This window comes from Cnephaeus nilssonii (assembly GCF_951640355.1).
Source record: "Cnephaeus nilssonii genome assembly, chromosome: 13".
NCBI classification, from domain to species: Eukaryota; Metazoa; Chordata; class Mammalia; order Chiroptera; family Vespertilionidae; genus Cnephaeus; species Cnephaeus nilssonii.
In genome coordinates, this window is record NC_137084.1 from 16,414,653 (window position 1) to 16,435,201 (window position 20,549).

Below are 20,549 nucleotides of genomic sequence, written 5' to 3' on the forward strand. Positions count from 1 at the left end.
TCATCACCTCAAAGCAGCACATAACTCAGATCATACCAGGAAGGGAATAGCTATTGTAAGTATTACTTAAGCGTTTTCTCTGATTTGTGTGACATGGAGTGTTACTTGAACAGAAAGTTTTCATGGGTAAAGAGAGAAAATTCCTATGTACCAAGAAATAATGAAGTCTACCACTTTCCTTCCATGTGAACACTTTCTGATCAAACTGTACTTTGGAAAGGGAACAACCTAATCCAACTCTTTTAAAAAGTCCAACAAAGTAATCTGGTAAGCAATCTTTCAGAAGGAATACAAGTCCTGGTCCGGGGGCTTCAGAAATCAGTTTGAATACCTAATTTTCAAATAACCTCCGGGTGGAGATCAGGGTAAACATTCTGCTGGCTGCTCTATTATCTGATTCACAACAGGGATTCTTCCTTTTCCTTTTTTGGCATTTTATATAATTTCTTTCTTTCTTTCTTTCTTTTTTTTTTTTTGGTATTATATGGCAGTACAGAAGAGTGATGAATAGATTTTTCAGCCAGAATATCTGGGTTCAAATCTTGGCTCCACTACATACGACCTACATGATTTTAGATAATTACTTAATCTCTCTGTGTCTTAGTTTTCTTTCTTAAAAAAAAAAAAAGAAAGAGAGATAAAAATACAACACCTTCCTTATTAGAGTTTGAGTGAGGATTGTGTACATTATATATACCATATTTTCCGGCGTATAAGACAACTGGGCGTATAGAAGATTTTCCTGGGTTAAAAAGTCATCTTATATGCCGGAAAATACAGTATAAAGCACTTAGGAGAGCACCAATATATAGTAATCTTTATTAAACGTTAACAATCTTTAGTAATCTTTAGTATTTTTATAAGAAACACATTCTTCACTTGCAAAATGAATGTACATAAACCTTTCCCTTTACATATAAAGATACAGTGAAGACTTGGTGTTGATGGGTCAGAGATATCCACACTTAGGATTCAAAAGATCTAAGTCCTTGAAATCATGTGCAAAATGAGTGTATTAAGTGTAAATGTGTATTTTTCTGGGGAGGGGATCCATAGCTTTCAAGAGAGGCTTAAAGGAGTCTGTGACCTCCAAGGATCAAGAATCACTGCTCAATTGTCCCATTTTAAAAGCTGTGCCACCAGTGTGGCTCAGTGGTTGAGCATTGACCTATGAACTAGGAGGTCATGGTTCAATTCCCAGTCAGGGCACATGGTTGGGTTTTAGGCTCAAGCCCTGGTAGGGGGCATGCAGGAGGCAGCCCATCAGTGATTCTCTCCCACTGTTGATGTTTCCCTCTCTCCCTCTCCTTTCCTCTGTCTGAAATAAATAAAAAAATATATTTTAAAAAGCTGTGCCCATATTATATCTAAGTGTGTGGAGATCAAACTTGAATAATTTTCTTACTAGTAACTGAATATCGTTCCCAAATATGTCCTTTTGTGTATCTCGACTGCTTCCTTATTCTTACATTATATTCTAGCTTAAATGCCCTTTAAAATAAAATCATTTGCACAGCTACACCAACTTAGAATGTTATTAAGCTTCTACTTCTTAGTGCTAGTTTTGACCTGCAGCTTCCATTTTAGATTTCCTTCTGTGTATTAGAACAGATTCATATTCTCATGAATATGGACTTATAAATGAATATTTTGTTTCTATGAATAATGGAAATATATCACCCTTCTAAATGCTCTTTCTACCTGATCCTGTAATATCTCCATGCCTAATTGCTAAGAATTACAGAAAAACAATTCCAGAGGAGGTGAAATCACACAGACTTTTAGAACAAGCTCAAATATTTCCAGAAAATGAAAATAAGACGTTACTTCTGTTCTTATACTGAGAAGCAATTTTTCTTTGTCACTCACTACCTTTCCCTCTTTCTTTGGACAGTTGGAAAATGATTTAACTTTTGCTCCTTAGTAATGTTATTTCCCTCTGCAAATCAATTTCAAGTGGTTCCTATCCCAGTTATAATACAAAAAAGGAACCAAAATAACCTTTGTGTAGGGCTGGTTGAGCTTAATACAGCCTGAAACAGGACCTCATTCCACATGACCAATAGCACATCCACCCACAGACCCAAAGCCTCCCACACTTTACCTGTGAAGCGGTCAGGTTGGGAGAGGGTGCCGCCGACTGGGCGTGGTGGTGGTGGTACTGCTGTTGTTGCTGTAGCTGCTGTAGTGGTTGCTGCTGTGCTGTTTGTAGTTTGTTTTCAGATTGTGGCAATGGCTGTATTTGGAACTTGTCTGGTTGTTCCTGCTTTACTATCAGGTTCTTCCGAAGCTGTTCAACGACCCTTTTCTACCAAATGAGAAAAAAAAAGAAAGAAGAGCTATCAGAATATTGTCCTACTGGCTGTATAGAAATACGCAATAATTATATACCTCTGACATCTTTAAACTTTGTTACATCTAAAATTTACAGATTCGACAAATGAGGAGAACCTATGGCATAAGAAACATTTTATGAAGGGAAACTGAGGCACGCAGGTGGGAAGAAAAGCTAATGGAGGTCATGCAGCAGAGCTCAGCTTTCTTTACTGTATTAGCTGAGCATGCTAGGCTGGAAGGGCAGTGTAGTAGAGCATAGCAGTGAAGACACGACTCTGGAGAAAGGCTGCCTCAATTCAAATTTCAGTTTTGCTACTTACCAGTCACATGACGTTGGTCAAGTTCCTTAACCTATCTATGGATCAACGTCCTGTTCTGTAAAGTGAGGCGACTAACGATATCCTTAGGATTCTTACAAGTACCAAACCAGCTGCTAGCTGTAAAGTACTCAGAACTATGATTGGCACATTGATGGTCATTTTCCTTTTTGCATCTGACTACACAGATACTAGCCATACTAATTTTGTTAATCAAATGTCATGCATCTATCCCAGATTCAAATATTAAAGACTTTTAAACAAAGAAACCCTGATCTTAGAAATATGCAATATAAACAACAGACATTCTAAATCACTGAAAAGGGTAACTCATGAGCTGGACTTCTTTGCTGGGCCAAGATCTGTAGAAATGCATACATTTGTTTAGGCAGAGTAGGGATTTAGTTACATGGGATGAAAATTTTAAATTAACGTTTGCTGAATTTTCTAGACCTGTTCAAATCCAAGAAAACGAGTACTTGGATACCTTCGTTACTATAGAATACATTTCAACAGAACGTAAGCTGCATGAAGGAAAGGACTTTTGCTCACAACTAGACTCTGTGGCTAAGTCAATGTCCTCATTCTCTTCACATGACACGTAAAGTGATGGGTCCAAAGACCAGCAAAAGGCTCAGAGAATATATAATAACCATCTGGGGCCAGACTTGGGCTCCGACTCTCCTGGCCTCATGGCTGGAAGTATAAGCAGCACCCCTCTCATTCACTTTCAAGTGAGTTCATCAATTAAGGTTTGTTATTTCTGACAAAACTAATTGCTATTTTCTAATATAGATTATGAGTAGAGAAAAAGAAGTAAATAAAAATCTTTAAGTAAAGAGTTAAATGAAATCAGAGAGCCAAGTTGATTTAAAATTCCTGCATATGATTCTAACCAACTTCATTTGTATTCTCTAAAGAATCCAAACCTGCAGGCTACAGGCTTAACATTGTTTGAATATTAAAATATTTACAAAATGGATTTTTAAAAACTTTAAGTCAATACAAAATACATTCTTGAGAGAATTTTAAATATTTTTATTATTGATTTTTTTTGGGCAATGAAAATATCATATAAAGGCCAATGGGGCGGGGGGGGGGGGAGTCTGCTGTACTATATACTCTGCTAGCACTTCCTCTTTCTGTAGTTAAATATTAAAAAGAAAAAAAGGATGCAGAGTCCAATGTCTCTGTAGAAACCATCTGCAGAATAATAAAAATGCAAATTAATAAAAATATCAAATGCTTATAAAAATTAACTCACGTCTCAAGTATAAATGGCAGAGTAATTGAACTGATATATGTCTTAGGAGAGGTAAAAGTAATAGTAGGGGTGTTACGGATAATTCTGAGAATCACAGATAGATTTCATTGCCTGGTGACTGCCAGACATTTAACAAATAAATAAGTATTTAGAGTTGCTTTTACCCCCCCAAATATATTAATCAAATATAACAAACTAACAAATATGTAACATAGTAGTGAGATAAAGGGACTCAAAAAACCTTTATTAAAAAAACCAAAAAACCCACAAAAAAACCCAGCTCAAATCAGGAGGAGGAGAGAAACCAGGAGGAAAACACACACCACAAATGTGACAGAATAAACTAAATAATTATTATACCAGGCATAAAAGGAAAGGGTGTTTTTTTCCTTTACAGCCATCCATAGAAATACAGTGTTCTCTCTCACTGACTGCCTAGCTGGGGTAAACTACAAGCAAGAGACAAAGCCTGGAACCCACTCCCAGGGCTGTGCACAGCAGAAGGGAACAGTAGGGGAAAGGAGAGTACTTTGCAGCCATATGGCTGGAGCAAGGTGATGACCAATCAGAACGAGCATGAGAAAGTGGGAGTCAGTGAGTCACGCTGCATTCACAACCAAGCTTGTGGAACTTGTGGGGGCTGGGATAGGGGAGGGTTCAAAATACTTGCACACTTATATTAGTCCTGGAGAGGAGAAAAAAAAACACACAAAAAAAGGCAAGCGAAGAAAAAGAGAGCTGTGTAGATTGGACATGGGTCAGATCATACAAGCTGGGTGAATTTTCTGTGAAAGAGGGTCTGGTATGTTTCAGAGTGCTGCTCAGAAACGCACGGCCGGCCGCTGCACCCCTTGCGCTGTTTACCGGAAGATTAGAATACCAAGCATGTAGTTGTGCATGTCTGTCTGTGAAATTTTTTAAAATCAAGATTTTGGGGAAATGCTGACGCCTCTGTAACTCAAACCTCTCTCACTGCAGATTGAAAACCAACCATCTAAAGTCAAGCAAGCTCTGCCCCGGGGTGCTGTTCAGGTGTTCGGAGGCCCTGCACACTCTGAAGGACTGGCTCATAAGGGAGGTTGTTGGCTTTTCTACGTCTAACAACCCAGACTTGTTCTAGTTCATTCTGGTAAACACAAAAGTCACAGAAACTCCAGCAGGATCCTGATCTGGGTCAGGACCAGTTTTGGTGGCAGCAAGAGAATAAAGCTATAATATTTTGTAAATCTTAGCTGTGTGGTATCAGCCAAGTTGTTAAGTAGCCTCTCATCTCTACAGAAAGTGAGCCTATACTTTTACTATTACATGTTTTTTAAAATATGTGTATTTTATTGATTTTTTTTTTTTTTTACAGAGAGGAAGGGAGAGGAATAGAGAGTTAGAAACATTGATGAGAGAGAAACACCGATCAGCTGCCTCCTGCACACCTCCTACTGGAGATGTGCCCGTAACCAAGGTACATGTCCTTGACCGGAATCGAACCTGGGACCCTTCAGTCCACAGGCCGACCTTCTACCCACTGGTTAGGGATACATGTTTTTTTTTTAAAAATGTATATTTTTATTGATTTCAGAGTGGAAGGGAAAGGGAGAGAGAGATAGAAACATCAATGATGAGAAAGAATCACCAATTAGCTGCCTCCTGCACACCCCCTACTGGGGATCGAGTCCTCAACCTGGGCATGTGCTCTCACTGGGAATCGAACCGTGACCTCCTGGTTCATAGGTCAACGCCACTGTGCAACACCGGCTGGCCACTATTACATGTTTTAAACAAAGAAATCAACTTCTGTGGTCATTAATGAACGTTATGTTGGCATAAACAATTTGATATTTTCAATGTTATTCATATATAAGGCAGAACTTTAAGTGTAGCTAATTATCTTGGAACATTATCCTGAAGCTTTGCCATTCGTCACTCACTAATAAGTTAATGAGAATAAAAGAGGAGGGAAATGAAGAAAATGGAAGAGGAAAAGCTGGAGAGAATGATGGCAGAAATGAGGAAGAAAAGTTAATAACTTATCATCTTCTCTCCTTAATATAATCAATGGGCCAATGGGCCAGGCTAGCATCACCCCCTTCAATCCATTTGTCAAGACCTGCTCCATCAACCCACGTGCAATCCTGAGCCTCGGATTCCCTGGACCTTCCATCACCAGGTTTCATCAGGGCTTGTTCAGGGAGAAGAGTTCACAGAACCTCTGACACTTCGAGTCACAGTTTCTGAGACAGGTGGTCACGTTGATCAACATTGTGACGTTCAGTGATACTATCAACATGTTCACATGACAGCAAGGCAGAGCCCAAAGAAAAATACCGAAGTTTATAGGTCCAATTCAACAGAAAATCAGGCTCCTTTTCTCCTAAGTCAATCATTCCACGTTCCATGGCCTGGGCCAGCACAGAAGAAAGACGAGAAATGGAAGGACAGCCCCCACCCCTCCAGCCGAGGCACCAGTTTACTTCTATCAACCGCTCACAAATTTCCGAAAGCTTCTCCTGAAAGGCACTCCCAGCCCAAGGCCCTGCCCTCTGGGATGCCAGTGCTCTAAGTCTCTGCTTTCCTCCACAGCCTGTCACTCCACTTGTCTGTGTTCTGGTTGACATTATCTGTTTTATATCAATTATGAGGGGACCACACCCACTCAGACTTCTTCTTGCATAGCACTGCCTTAAAAATTCCCCCTTTCCCCCCAACCATAAAATCTGAAAATATAACCTTTACCCTTCATACCAGAGGCTAATTTTTCATAAATCCAGAAAGGACAAATCTTACCCATCTTTATACCTAAAATGCAGTGAAATTTTTTTCCAGGTCTTCAGACTCACCAAGTGCTCAAAGGTAACTAGAGAAACTAAAATTTTTGTGTGCAGAAAAACTAACGTGGCGAAATTTACACTTGTTGATGAAGTCAGAATTTACTCAAAGAAACCAAAGTTTCTATTGTTCGACTGAAATACAATCACTGCATTTACGAGCAACACCAATATTCCTCAACGCTGAAGAGGCAGCAGGAGATACGATGACAGTCTTCAGAAGGCTGCCACACAATGATCATCCTCTAAAGCAGCGGTCGGCAAACTCATTAGTCAACAGAGCCAAATATCAACAGGACAACGATTGAAATTTCTTTTGAGAGCTACATTTTTTAAACTTAAACTTCTTCTAACGCCACTTCTTCAAAATAGACTCGCCCAGGCCGGGGTATTTTGTGGAAGAGCCACACTCAAGGGGCCAAAGAGCTGCATGTGGCTGGCGAGCCGCAGTTTGCCGACCACGGCCCTAAAGAACAGGGAATGTGTTACTGGCATAACAATGACAGTTACGATCCACAGTAAAAGGTATGTGCTATTAAATTAAATGAAGATTCCACCCTTTTGTGAAATAAAACATAGGGAGAAGCACTAAGCTCGAAATCAGTTCCTTCCTAATGCAGCAGGTGGAAGCCCGTGGGAGAGAATGCACTGGCGCCACTAGGAGGAATGCTCCAAGAGAAACACTGGGGCCGGATTCTGAAGAAGAGGAGGAGGCATACCGGGGCAGCAGCTATAAAAATATACTTGGTTAAAAAGACTTGGGCTTTACTCATTTTGTAAGGTACTACAAGGTTTTCTCCAGACTCTCCAATATTCAGTTTGGGGGTTAGAATGAACAAATGGCTTCTAAAAGAGATATGCCCTTTAAAATGCCACCTGTTTGACAGAAGCGGTATCTGCACCTCCTCTATACAGTGAACTGCGTATGTTGTCCACTGGAGAGGATTTGTTTTGCCTTGGAGAGTTGGGAACATAAATAATTACTTTATAGTTCTGCAAGGTGTCATGGAATTTGTACAGTACAATATAAATGAATTAAGGAACAGCAGCAGTTGGAATTATCAGAGTTTATTTTCGATAAAGTTCAAAATTCTCTACATGGATGCTTAACAGATGGTGGAGAATGCATATGTCATGGTACTGATTAGACTTTGGCTTACTTTTTTAATTAAAAAATATTCTTGTGGTTTACTCTTCCTTCAAAACACACACACACACACACACACACACACACACACACACACGGATATTTACATCAATAGGTTTTACATCCCATCCACAGGAGAATAGAGCTTTTATTCATATCAATGGGATTTATATTCCATCTCCACAGGGGATTAGACCCTTTACTTGATGGCCTGATTGAAAGGCAGTTTGCATTCTTATTTAGCTCATTCACCCTCTAATAGGTAAACCCAACCCCACTCTCCCCCAACCCTGATGCATCGCTATAAAAGACTGCTAGGACTGCTATAGTCAAACTCCCACCAAAATGTAGGGACCCTTCTAAGAACCTGGGCATTGCCTTTAACTTGCACCAAACAATAGCTAACTAAATGTGACTGATTTCTAATGCCAATTATATTTTAATCACTTGATTTTTAACATCTAGTCAAACATTTTTATGTTAGTTCAAACTACTTTTTTAAAAATGAGAATTGCCCAAAGTACAGGATTAAGAAAGAGAAAGCTACCTGTTGCCTTTTGATCTTAGAAATCAAACACATTGGGGAATATTTCCCTGTGTAAAAATATAGGTGCAGTCAGATTTCGAATGTATGAAATGGATGTCCAATTTAAATGTAACCTGACCCAGCAAAGACCCTAGATACAGTAATGAGGACAGCAGAAAAAAACATAAGAACCATTTATAATCTGCACAACTTAGCTGCTTGCTAATATAAAAAAGTGCCTGAATCATTGTGTTTGTATCACTCAATGAGATATGACACGGAGGCTACTATTAGTAAATTCAGCTGCAGTTCAGCAAAAGGCGTGCCCTTCTGTAACCCTCGGTTACAGACGTGCACACACCACCAGCTTGTCATTCACCATTCTATGGCTCTCCCCACAACTTAAAAGGCAGCACTGCCTTGTTAATGTCGGCTGTCCCATGCACTGCAAGATTCTCTCATTGCTCTGCCCTGAAGCTGCTGTGGTTTTCCTTACAAAAGAATTATGATTGAAAATGGCTGCACAGTAGCTGTCCCTGACAAGTTGGATATGAAAATACAATTTAAACACAGAACGATCCTAAAATGGGAAGAGAGGAACAAAACTAAAAACCCCTATCATTTGATGGAACACTGCTCAGATAAAACAGATTGTTTTGCTTACTCTGAGCCCTGGGTACAATGTGACATAATGCAGGAAGCCCTCTTTTCACAGAAACACGAGACAGAATCAGATGCTGAAAGAGGCAAACATAATAGATTACTTAACTAAATTCTACACAGAATGCATGTCCTAAGACATGAATCAATCATTTCCTAAGGTGAGAATACTGTTTAACAATACTAAATTCTGCAGTTTTTCTTAAAAGATAGAAAAAAGACACATAATGGTATTAGGGCAATATACTAAGTCAGGCAGGATACACCAGGTAGAAAATATTCTATGGTGAAATTTAACATTTTCTTTACATTTAAACAAAAGTAAGTCTTATAAATCACTAAACTAACATTTTGAATTGGGACGTATTTGAACAAAAAGTACATCCTGAACAAGACACTCTTGCTACTTATAAACATAATGTTTATTATTTACTGTAAAAGCATAAACACATAGATTTAAAAAGATTCCAAATCTCTTAATTTCACAAAGCATTCACTTTTTCAGTAGTTTAATTTATCACGGAAGTATTTGTTACAATCACTTGAAGAGAGAAATGAAGTGTTACAAATTTACTTTCTGACAAGACACCACATAAAACAACGAAGAGGAAGAGCAATTCCATCACCTCATAGGCTGCCAGGATGAGTGAGGGATGGGTAACTTCAGGGATTGGATCATCCCAGACACGTGACAAAGGATGATTTGCACTGTTCTGTATTTAGTCAGGTTTTCTGCATCAGAGACAGAAGAAGCCTGCACTCATCTTTCAGAAATTCAGAGCAGGCTTGCTTTTTTGTTTTAAATGGTCAGTACTAGAAATTTTATTAAAGAGAGAATCAGCAAAATAGAATCATAAACAATTTCTTAATGAATAAAAAACATTTGGTTAAAATTTTAAGTATTTTATTAAATCTCAAGTGTAAAGAAAATAATTTTTCACAGGCTATGAAAATAACCAAATCCGATAGACAAATCTCTATATGAATATTTAAAGTATTTACACATGTGCAAGCATACACACACACACACACACACACACACACACACACACACTCCAAGCTTCAGGAAATGTGCAGCGGCTGCAGTAAAAATGATTTGTTATTTTTATCTTCTTTTAGCTTATTTGTTAGTAGTGAGGGGGTAGCTCACTCTTTTACTATACTGTTCTCCAGGTTCCACACCCAACAAAATTACTGAGATGCAGGTTCTTAAGGAAAGAGAACACAGAACTGAATATAAGAGCAGTCCCTTGATTAAAAAAACACACAAAAACAACTTTATTTTTTAGAGCAGTTTTAAGTTCACAGTAAAATTGAATGGAAAGTACAGAGAATTCCCATTTATCCTCTTCTCCCTCACCTACAACCTCCCTAACTATCAACATCCCACCAGAGTGATACATTTGCTAAAACTGATGAATCTACACTGACACATCTTTATCACTCAAAATTAATAGTTTTACACTAGGCTTCACTCTTACTGTTATATAGTCTATGGGTTTTGACAAATTTATAATGACATATTTCCATCACTGTAGTATTACATGAAATAATTTCACTGCCCTAAAAATTCTCTGTGCCCTGCCTATTCATCCCTTTCTTCCCCAGCCTCTGACAACCACTGTCATTTTACTGTCTCCATAATTTTCCTTTTCCATAATGTCATATAGTTAGAAATATACAGTAGGTAGCCTTTTCTGATTAGCTTCTTCCACGTAGTAATATGCATTAAAGTTCCTCCATGCCTTTTCATGTCTTGATAGCTCTTATTTCTTTTCAGTGTTGAATAATATTCTGTTGTCTAAATGTACCACAGTAGTTCTCTTGATTTTTAGATTCAGTCTAATGTGGCAGCTGGTGAGTTCTAAAATGGTTACAATAAAAATGACAGCAATATCAGGTAGATATTACCTGCCACCTAGGATAATGAGGCTCTGAGCATCTAAGTGACTTGACCTAGGTCTCAAGTAAGGGGTAGAGTCAGACTTAATAGTTCTAGTTTCTGATATACTAGTGACCTGGTGCATGGATTCCTGCACATTGAAAGACAATTAATTAGAAGGTGGCTGGCGGGGTGGGACTGGGAGAGACGGACAGGACATGCCCTGGAGCCAACCTCCCGTGGTCCCTCCCTGGCCGGCAGCACCTGGGGTAGCACCATGGCTTGAAGGGAGTGAGCGGGGTCCCTCTGGCAGGTGGGGTCCTTCAGCCTGGCCTGCAGGGATTGGGCTGAAACCAGCAGTACGATATCCCCCGAGGGGTCCCCGAGTGCAAGAGGGCACTCTACAAAGTTGCTGTTGTACAGGGTGTGGAATGCAAATGCAAGTGTGCAGTAAACCAGATTTGGGGCCAACAGTGCCCCAGAACAACATAACCCATGGCCCAAGGTGGAATCATGCGGCCCTGCGAGGAATCGGGCTCCCTCCTCTCTGGTTTCAAGGTGCCAAGTCACTGTAGCTCGTCAGCTCCTGCACTGAGTGTCTGCCCCCTGGTGGTCAGTGCGCATCATAGCTACCAGTTGGACAGACACTTAGCATGTTAGCCTTTTATATATATAGACTAAAGGCCTATTTTTTGCACCAGACGGGTCCCTTGGCCTGGCCTGCAGAATAGGGCCAAAACCGGCTTTCTAACATCCCCAGAGTGGTCCTGGTTTGCGAGAGGGTGCAGGCCAGACCAAGGGATCCACCGGTGCACTATCAGGGCCGGGAGGGATGCAAGAGGTTGGCCAGCTGGGGAGGGATTGTGGGAGGGCTCCAGGGAGTGTCTGGCCCATCTCGCTCAGTCCCAATCGGCCAGATCCCAGCAGCAAGCTAACCTACTGGTTGGAGCATCTGCCCCTGGTGGTCAGTGCCCGTCATAGCAATTGGTAGACCGGTTGACTGTCTGCCCCCTGGTGGTCAGTGCACATCATAACGAGAGGTTGAGCAGCCTTAGCATATCATTAGCATATTATGCTTTGATTGGTTGAATGGCCGACTGGTCGACCAGACACTTAGCATATTAGGCTTTTATTATATAGGATAATCCCATACCCCCACCTACACACTACACAATAGCACAAAACACAAAAGAACCTAAAAAAAACACACCTAATTAATATATATATATATACCAATTTTGCTTTAGAAAAAATGAGTAGAGAGGCAGTATTATGCAGTAGAAATAATACAAAGGATCAAGAAATATGGGTTCTGGTCTCATATCTGTTATTAAACTAGGTTTGTAACCTTGAGTAAATTATTTACCTGATCTTGGTCTCAGCTTCTTCACTTGGGCTCCAACATTCTCTTCTGCTTAAAATTATATGAATCTCTGAATGTCAAGAACACAATCTCTCTTTTTTTAAACATTTTTATTGATTTCAGAGAGGAATGGAGAGGGAGAGAGAAATAGAAACATCAATGATGAGAGAGAATCATTGATCGGCTGCCTCCTGCACGCCCCCTTCTGGGGATCGAACCGTGATCTCCTGGTTCATAGGTCGACGCTCAACCACTGAGCCACGCGGGTCGGGTAGGAATACAATCTCTTAATCTACACTTTCTACCTCTATAAATAAGCACTGAAAACTAATACTCATAATGATCCTGAAATACTATAAAGAAGCTAAATCATTAAAGGATGGTTTCATTCAGGGATGGGAATTCACACAAACAGTGGTCAGGCAGGTAATGCATGTGAATGAAGCTGGCCAGCTATGAGATAAGGAGTGATGGGGACTAAGGTCAACTGGAGAGGCAATGCCTTGTCTAAAAGCACTAATGTAAGAATTGCTTTTAACATTTTGAGTCAAATAAAATACATTTGCTGGCTAGATTAAGCCCACGGGCTACTAGTTTTCAATCCCTAGGTAGTAATTACACTGAACTGTAGTTACTAGGAGAGGAATCAACCATAACTTAGAAAAAATTTCAACAATAAGAGGTGAGTCAAAAAGGATTTCAGATAACCAGAAAATTAAAATGGCTTACTGGTTGACCTAAATTTACCACCATAAAAGACTGGGGTGTGACTTTTAGTGGGAAGAATCACAGACAGACATAAAAAGCAAGCATTCAATGGGGACTGAGGAGACTATGGTAAGATACAAGGGAGACAGATAACTATATATAGAATATAAAGGTAAGAATGAAAATTTCAGTAATAGTATGTTCCATAATTGTGCTGACTTTATCAAAACAGTTTCAAGTACTTACAGATCATTTAAACCCTCCCACCGTGTAACACTGACGTAAGAATGAGCTGGAATCAGTTTCTCCATCACTGAACCACAGCTGTCTCCAGGGCTGAAGAAAGCAGCTGTTTAAACAGCCGCATTGTAGAGGTCAGAAAAATGAAAACTACCTTGTTGAAGCTGCCCAGGGAATTCGAGTAAGCAAAATGTAATCATCAGATTTGGAATCCAACCAGAACCCTACAAACATCTCCTGCATTTAACTGGTTCTTGTTTCTAAGTACTCTGATTTTTCAGAATCATTTCCTTTACATGATTAAGAAGAAAGGAATTCATGTTATAAACATATGGATTACATAGTAATTTTTCAAGAATTCTGTTTTCTGAGTAACCCTAAATGAAACATGATGGTACCATTTTCCACAAATATTTTCCTCATGGTGTAAATTTTTTTTTTTAGCTCAAGTAATCATACAATTATACACTCTTTACAATCATAAATTTTCACACCCTCTTATCAAATAAGAGTCTCACAATTGTGTGAGGTGGGTTAAGGCCACTGTGATGCCATTGATTCAGACAGGAAACTAAGGCATGTGGTGACTGCTGACCAATCCGAAGCTGCACGGTTACCTAACGGTAAACGGGGCATCAGAATGTGGAATCCCTACACTCCGGAGAACTATCTGAATGAAGCTCTGTTCACTGAACAAAGAAAGGGCTGGAGCTCATTTGTCTGAGCCAGCTCTTCTGGGGCTGATAGGAGGTTGGGTGATATCCAAGCGGACTGACTGAATGGACAGTACACGGGTGTGGGGAGCTGAGGGGAGAGGTGTCCTTTGCTGGACATCAGCCTCCCGACACAGTCAACAGCTAGGAATCAAAAACAGGCTGTGAGAGCCACGGAAGAAGAGTGACTCGTGCAACGAAGTGAAGGGGCCAAGGAGGAGAGGAGCCAGGGGGTGCAGTCAAGACCGGAAATGGGACAGCCAGAGCTGAGGCATGGACAGCTCAAGAGGTGGGTCTGGAGCAAATTACACCCATCACGTCCATGCTGAGGTGACGTTCCTATTAACTGCTCTGAGCACTTGGAGGGGCTGGGAATGTTTTTCAAGGGAGTGTGCAGAGCTGGGTAACGTGCTCCAAAAATGCCAGAGAGACTGTATTTCTGTCATCAAAGATACTCTCTCTGGCAGCTGAGCAGGGATACACTCTGGAGCCAACCCAACACAATGACATGCTTCCTCGTCTATGGACACTTTTAAGATTTTGTTTCTAACCTTCCAGCCTCAAGCCAAAAACTTTAATACTGGAACAAGGGCTCCAGTTTAGTAATGGAATGGAGGCTGGCAACATTTGGACTGGAAGAATGTTGGGTGCCAGTGGGTTTTTAGAGAGGGAAATCACAGCAAACTTTACTTACCAGCCAGTCATATAAAGCTGGGTTTTAAATTTTTATTCACTAACAGATTTATCCGACTTCCATAAAAACTACACAACTATTTTGCTTATAAAACAGAGCACAGGTTATCAAAACCCATATGTGAAGGGGCTGAGGAAATAACATTATTATAAAGCACACAGAGAGGTTTTAAAATCAGCCTCCCTGCTTTCAGAGCTGCTACCAGAAATGCCGGCTGCCCCTCCCCCACATCACACAAGACCGGGGCTCAGTCAATGAGACTGCTGTGCAAGTGACAAGCCATCACTTCTGCTTAGTCTCCACAGGCCTAATGTCTGTGATGCTGAATTTACTTAGCTCAGTAGGCAGCACAACCTCGCCAGGAGTGGTTATGTTTTTAGCGTGGTAAGAACAAGATGTCAGGGGTTTTGTTGGTGGTGCATCACTCTGCAACACCTTATTTCAACTCTGCTGAGCTGGCAAAAGCACTACATCAACCAGGTCTGCAATCCAGCTCCGCTTACCCTTCGGATGTTCCGTGGCAGGACACCTTTGCTACATTCACTGGCAAAGTGACACACCAGGTACACAGGTCTGTCTAGTCATCACACCCTTTGAATGTCTCGTTGGTTCTCCTCTGTCCTTGTTCCTCGCGGCTGCATTTTTCTTACTAAGTATTTCCTGTGACACTTTCAAGCAAAGGAATAAAGATCTAAATCATCTTGAGATCATTAAAAATGTGTGTAATCTCTGTGCGATACGTAGGTTCTGGGGCAAGACCTGTTAGAACTTGAGCTTCCTGAAGCCTACTCTGCTTAAATGCTGAAGATGAAAAGAGACGACTATTTCCATCCCTTTAAAAAGAACCCAGCTGATTGAAGGAGGGCAGCAAGGACAAGTGTGATGGACCTGCTTGGAGAAAGCAAGGGTATTTGTCATCGGATGGATACGGTGGAAGGGACCTACTCATGTGCAGGCTGTCAGCCTTACCACTAACCAGAGGAGAGAAAGCATCTTCAAGAAAAGAAAATGGAACAAATTGAGTGGAAATGAAGAAGTGACACGGAAGTACAATGTTTAGCAAGGAGGTTTTCTTGGTGGTTGAAGGTGCTCTTTCCTGAGGTTCGTATAATAGGAAGGAGTCATTCCTACACAGGGGTGCATACCTATACTTCACAGGGTGTTTGTTTGTGTGACAGTTATACTGTCATAATTTTAGATGGTTAAACCTCTGCTCCAGGGTTTATAAAAGATCAGAACACTTGTCACTCTTGGTGCAGGTAGAGTGAAATAGAGTGGCTGAGCAGTTCATTTTTCTTTATAATTACACTCCATTAACCTTCCACATGAGAGCTCCCCTGCGCTTTCATACCAGCAGCACCAACTGGCTGCATTTGATAAGGCTCTACAGAGTCTGCAAGACCAGCACATGCAACAAAAAGAACACTTTAATACTGCAGACTTAAGCAGAAGCTGAAGGCAGCCCCGCCACTCTACTCAATTATACAATGTGTAGACAAAAACAAACCAAAAACGTAAAGCTGGAAACCAGCAAACATATGATGGGAGCTTATTTAAACCAAAAGTGATTCGAAAATCTTCTGATAATCTATACAATATTAAAACCAAATTTATTATTATTTTTCTAACCTTTGATAATGTAGCATCCCTTGAGAAATGTACTCAATTTACTAAAGTTTACAGGGTGATACAGTTACAGGGTGATCTACATTACAATTAGGTCATCTTGGTGTCTACAAACTGCACGTTGTAAAGGTAATTTACTTGCTACAGTATTTCTCCTTATGGATCTCTCAGTAACTCGTATTTTAAAAACAGGTTAAGAACTAGCCCTTAGTCTATCTCTATCCTTCTTGACAGTGGCCACATAAGTAATTTCTCTTTTTGAGAGAGCCAGAGACCTAGTCCATGAATAATGCCTTCTCCCAGAGTTTTTAATTCAGTCCCCGGAACGCTACTTGCCATATGCACAGAGATAGATTAGTGCTTTCTCCAGCCTGAGCAAAGGCTAGGTGTTACACGCTTGAGCAGATAACACGAAAGCCAATTTGGGAAATAGGTGGTGGAACAATTAATCTTGCATAAGATCCCAATTATTTGGGGAACAAAAGATAGCTATATTTATACCTCTGCCTTAACCAATGGCATTCATAGCCCTCACAACATCTTGGAATAAGGTTTCCATGATAGTTTGTGTTTCTGGGCACATCCCCAACCACAGTGACCTAAGGAAGGTCAACAGGTATCCTGACAATGCTACTCACTACTAACTCGCTTTCTCTGGCAAATGCAGGCACTGAGGATGTTGGTCTATGTTAAGTGTAATTTGACAACCAGGTAATTAAAATATAGGGACAGCACTTCCTTCCTCAAATGTTATATTTAAAACACTTTTCTCGAGATTTAAAATTACAGCAAATTTTGTTTTTGAAAATTAATGACATGCTTAGTATTTCTGAAAGTGTTTCGCAGAGAAATGATTGTTTACATTTTGAAGATGGATGATTAGATCGGGAATTCTACTATATACACTCTTCCTTTTTTCTATGCTTTATGTATGAAACGGAAGGATTTTTCCATTAATATTTTTCTTTTGCTTAACACTGTTACAAACTTAGGTTACTGTATATCTTTATGACACTACCATGGTATCCTTTTAAAAAATGTTTTTCTTAATGCAAATATCAGATTGGTGTTTGCAATGAAATAAGTCATAATTATTTAAAACCCAGTATCAAAGACAAATTTAGTATTTCCTTGCTGCATGGTACATGCTGAAGCATTCAGTATAATAATGTTGAATGATCACACGCCAAGAGATGAAGCCAGCCATGCCTATACAAAGCAGCTCCGAAAATCTTTGTTTTTTCAATGTCCAGACCCAGTGATAGTCAGATTTCTCTTCTGCCTAATAATGCATATTTTTCATTTCCCAACGAACAGAATTTCTTTCAAGTACTTGTTTTTCAGTTTGAAAAGTGGCAGGCATTGAAATTCCACTCTCTATAACCATGTAAAGAATCAGGCAAAGCCAATCTACCTGCACGGATCTGTCACTCTGACTCACTGTTGGGCCATCTGTTTACGTGTGCTGCTTGTCTCACGGTGCAAATCAACCTGCTGCTGGGCAGACCTGCCTCACACTGCAAACTCATTCTGCAATTTCAACCTCCCTCACCAGCAATAGGCCCTCTTACCGGAATCTAAAACTCCCGCTTCAATCAACTAGAGTCAGCCCTTGTTCAAAAAAAAAAAAATGATGCACCACAGGCCCATGCCCACACAGGTCATCTCTGAACCCTGGGCTCGTGGAAGGTGGCAGCACAGTTTTGCTCCTATCCAAACATGTTAGTGCTATTGGCAGCAATCAGCCTGCTACCCAGGCATATCCATGTACTACTTGGAGAGAGGCTAGAAGATTACTGAATCCCAGAGGACAAGAGCATAAGCTGCAAATACAAACCATTCTGGTCTTTGTTTTAAAGACTGGCAACTTATTCATGTGATTAGCACACAAATATAAAGCAGTATTAGACAAAAAAGGTTCTCAGAACATCCTTTGAATCACTCTCAACTACCAATTTGCTTGCTGTTTTGCATGTATTTTGCTAATCACTCATCTTAGATTTGAAAGGATATTAGGGCCATGAATAGGGTGGTGAGTGGTATACGTTTGAAGGCAATATTTACTGACTATCCCTAAGAGTATGTAGTATTGTATTAGATGTTGGGGCATAATATTAAAAAGTTAAATTCTTTAAGAAGTTCACATAGCTATTTCAGGAAATAGAAGTTATATATGCAAAAGAACTGTATCATTTCTTATAGAGTATTAACAAGAAAAATTATTGGAAGATTAAAAAATATGTAAAGAGAGCAGTAATAGAAAAAGTGGAGTCACAAAGAGAAGACAAGATAAAACCTGGGTGTACACTTTGAACAGTGCTAAATCCAAGAAAAAAAACGAGAGAAAAACAATTAAATATGGGCTATCCTATCTAATAAAGGAGTAATACGCAAATTGACCATACCTACACTACAACCACCAGCCATGCCCACCAGCCAATCAGAAGCGAGTATGCAAATTAACCCAACCAAGATGGCTGCGGCCACGGAGTAAGCAGGAGGCTTGGGTTTCCCCAGTAATGGAGGAAGCCAAGCTTTCCGCACACCCTGGCCAGCCTAGGCCTCCACTCAAGGCTACAAAATTTCAATTATAGAAGATAAATAAATCCCAACAAAAATGGCTGCAGCCACGGAGCAAGCAGGAGGCTTGGCTCCACTCAAGGCTACAAAGTTTCAATTATAGAAGATAAATAAATCCCAGATCCCAGGGTCTCCGCTTGGGTCGCTGGGGGGCATGGCAGGCCTGCAAACCACCAGAGGCCCCTTGCCCAGGCTGCCCCACACCCCAAAGGAACTCCCACCCTGATCCGGGACACCCTTCAGGGCAAACCAGCTGGCCCCCACCCATGCATCAGACCTCTATCCTATCTAATTAAAGAGTAATATGCAAATTGACCATCACTCCAAATCACAAGATTGTTGCTCCCATGTGGTCAAAGATGGCTGCCCCCATGTGGACACAAGATGGCCGCCACAAGATGGCCAGCAGGGGAGGGCAGTTGGGAGGGACCAGGCCTGCAAGGGAGGGCAGTTGTGGGCGATCAGGCCAGCAGGGGAGGGCAGTTAGGGGTGACCTGGCCGACAGAGGAGGGAAGTTGGGGGCGACCGGGCCTGCAGGGAAGGGCAGTTGGGGGGGACCAGGCCTGCAGGGGAGGGCAGTTAGGGGCAAACAGGCTGGCAGGGGAGCAGTTAGGCATCAATCAGGCTGGCAGGGGAGTGGTTAGGGGGTGATCAGGCTGGCAGGCAGAAGCGGTTAGGGCAGTGGTCGGCAAACCGCAAGCCACATGCGGCTTTTTGGCCCCTTGAGTGTGGCTCTTCGACAAAATACCACGTGCGAGCGCGCACGTACAGTGCGATTGAAAACTTCGTGGCCCATGCGCAGAAGTAGGTTTTTGGCCTGGGCGAGTCTATTTTGAAGAAGTGGTTCTAACGCCGAGCCACAATCAAGGGGCCAAAGAGCCGCATGTGGCTTGCGAGCTGTGGTTTGCCGACCACTGGGTTAGGGGCAATCAGGAAGGCAGGCAGGCGAGCAGTTGGGTGCCAGCAGTCCTGGATTGTGAGAGGGATGTCCGACTGGCCGTTTAGGCCCGATCCTAGGATTGGGCCTGAACAGGCAGTTGGACATCCCTCGAAGGGTCCCAGATTGGAGAGGGTGCAGGCTGGGCTGAGGGACACCCCCTCCCCTGTGCACAAATTTCGTGCACCGGGCCTCTAGTCTATATATATAAAAGGCTAACATGCTAAGTGTCCGACTGGTTGCTATGACATGCACTGACCACCAGGGGGCAGATGCTCAATGCAGGAGCTGCTGAGCTGCAGTGACTTGGCAGTGGCAGTTCTTGGAAGACACACCCTGAAACCAGAGAGAAGGGCCGCACGATTCCACCTTCGGCCATAGGTTATGTTGTTGCTGGGGTACTGTCAGCCCTGAATCTGGTTTACTGCACACTTGCATTTGCATTCCACACCCTGTACGACAGCAACTTTGCAGAGTGTCCTTTCGCACTCTGGGACCCCTTGGGGGATGTCAGACTGCCGGTTTCGGCCCAATCCCTGCAGGCCAGGCAGAGGGACCCTATCTGTTGGAGGGACTCCGCTCACGTCCTTTAAGCCACGGTGCCACTCCAGGTGCGGCTGGCCAGGGAGGGACCGAGGGAGGTTGGCTCTAGGGCGTGTCCTGCCATCTTGCCCAGTCCTGCCCTGCCAGCCACCTTCTAATTAATTGCCTTTCAATGTGCATGAATCCGTGCACC

General features: G+C 41.6%; 1 protein-coding gene across 7 annotated transcripts in view; it reads right to left on the reverse strand.

The window, feature by feature from the left end:
* PHF21A (PHD finger protein 21A) overlaps positions 1-20,549 on the reverse strand; it is a 169,776-nt gene that overhangs the window by 36,581 nt on the left and 112,646 nt on the right. For all 7 annotated transcript variants that reach the window (XM_079787826.1, XM_079787824.1, XM_079787828.1 and 4 more), the window contains one exon: positions 2,105-2,308. In XM_079787826.1, the coding sequence (XP_079643952.1) occupies positions 2,105-2,308 (204 nt within the window). The remainder of the gene's footprint in view (positions 1-2,104; positions 2,309-20,549) is intronic.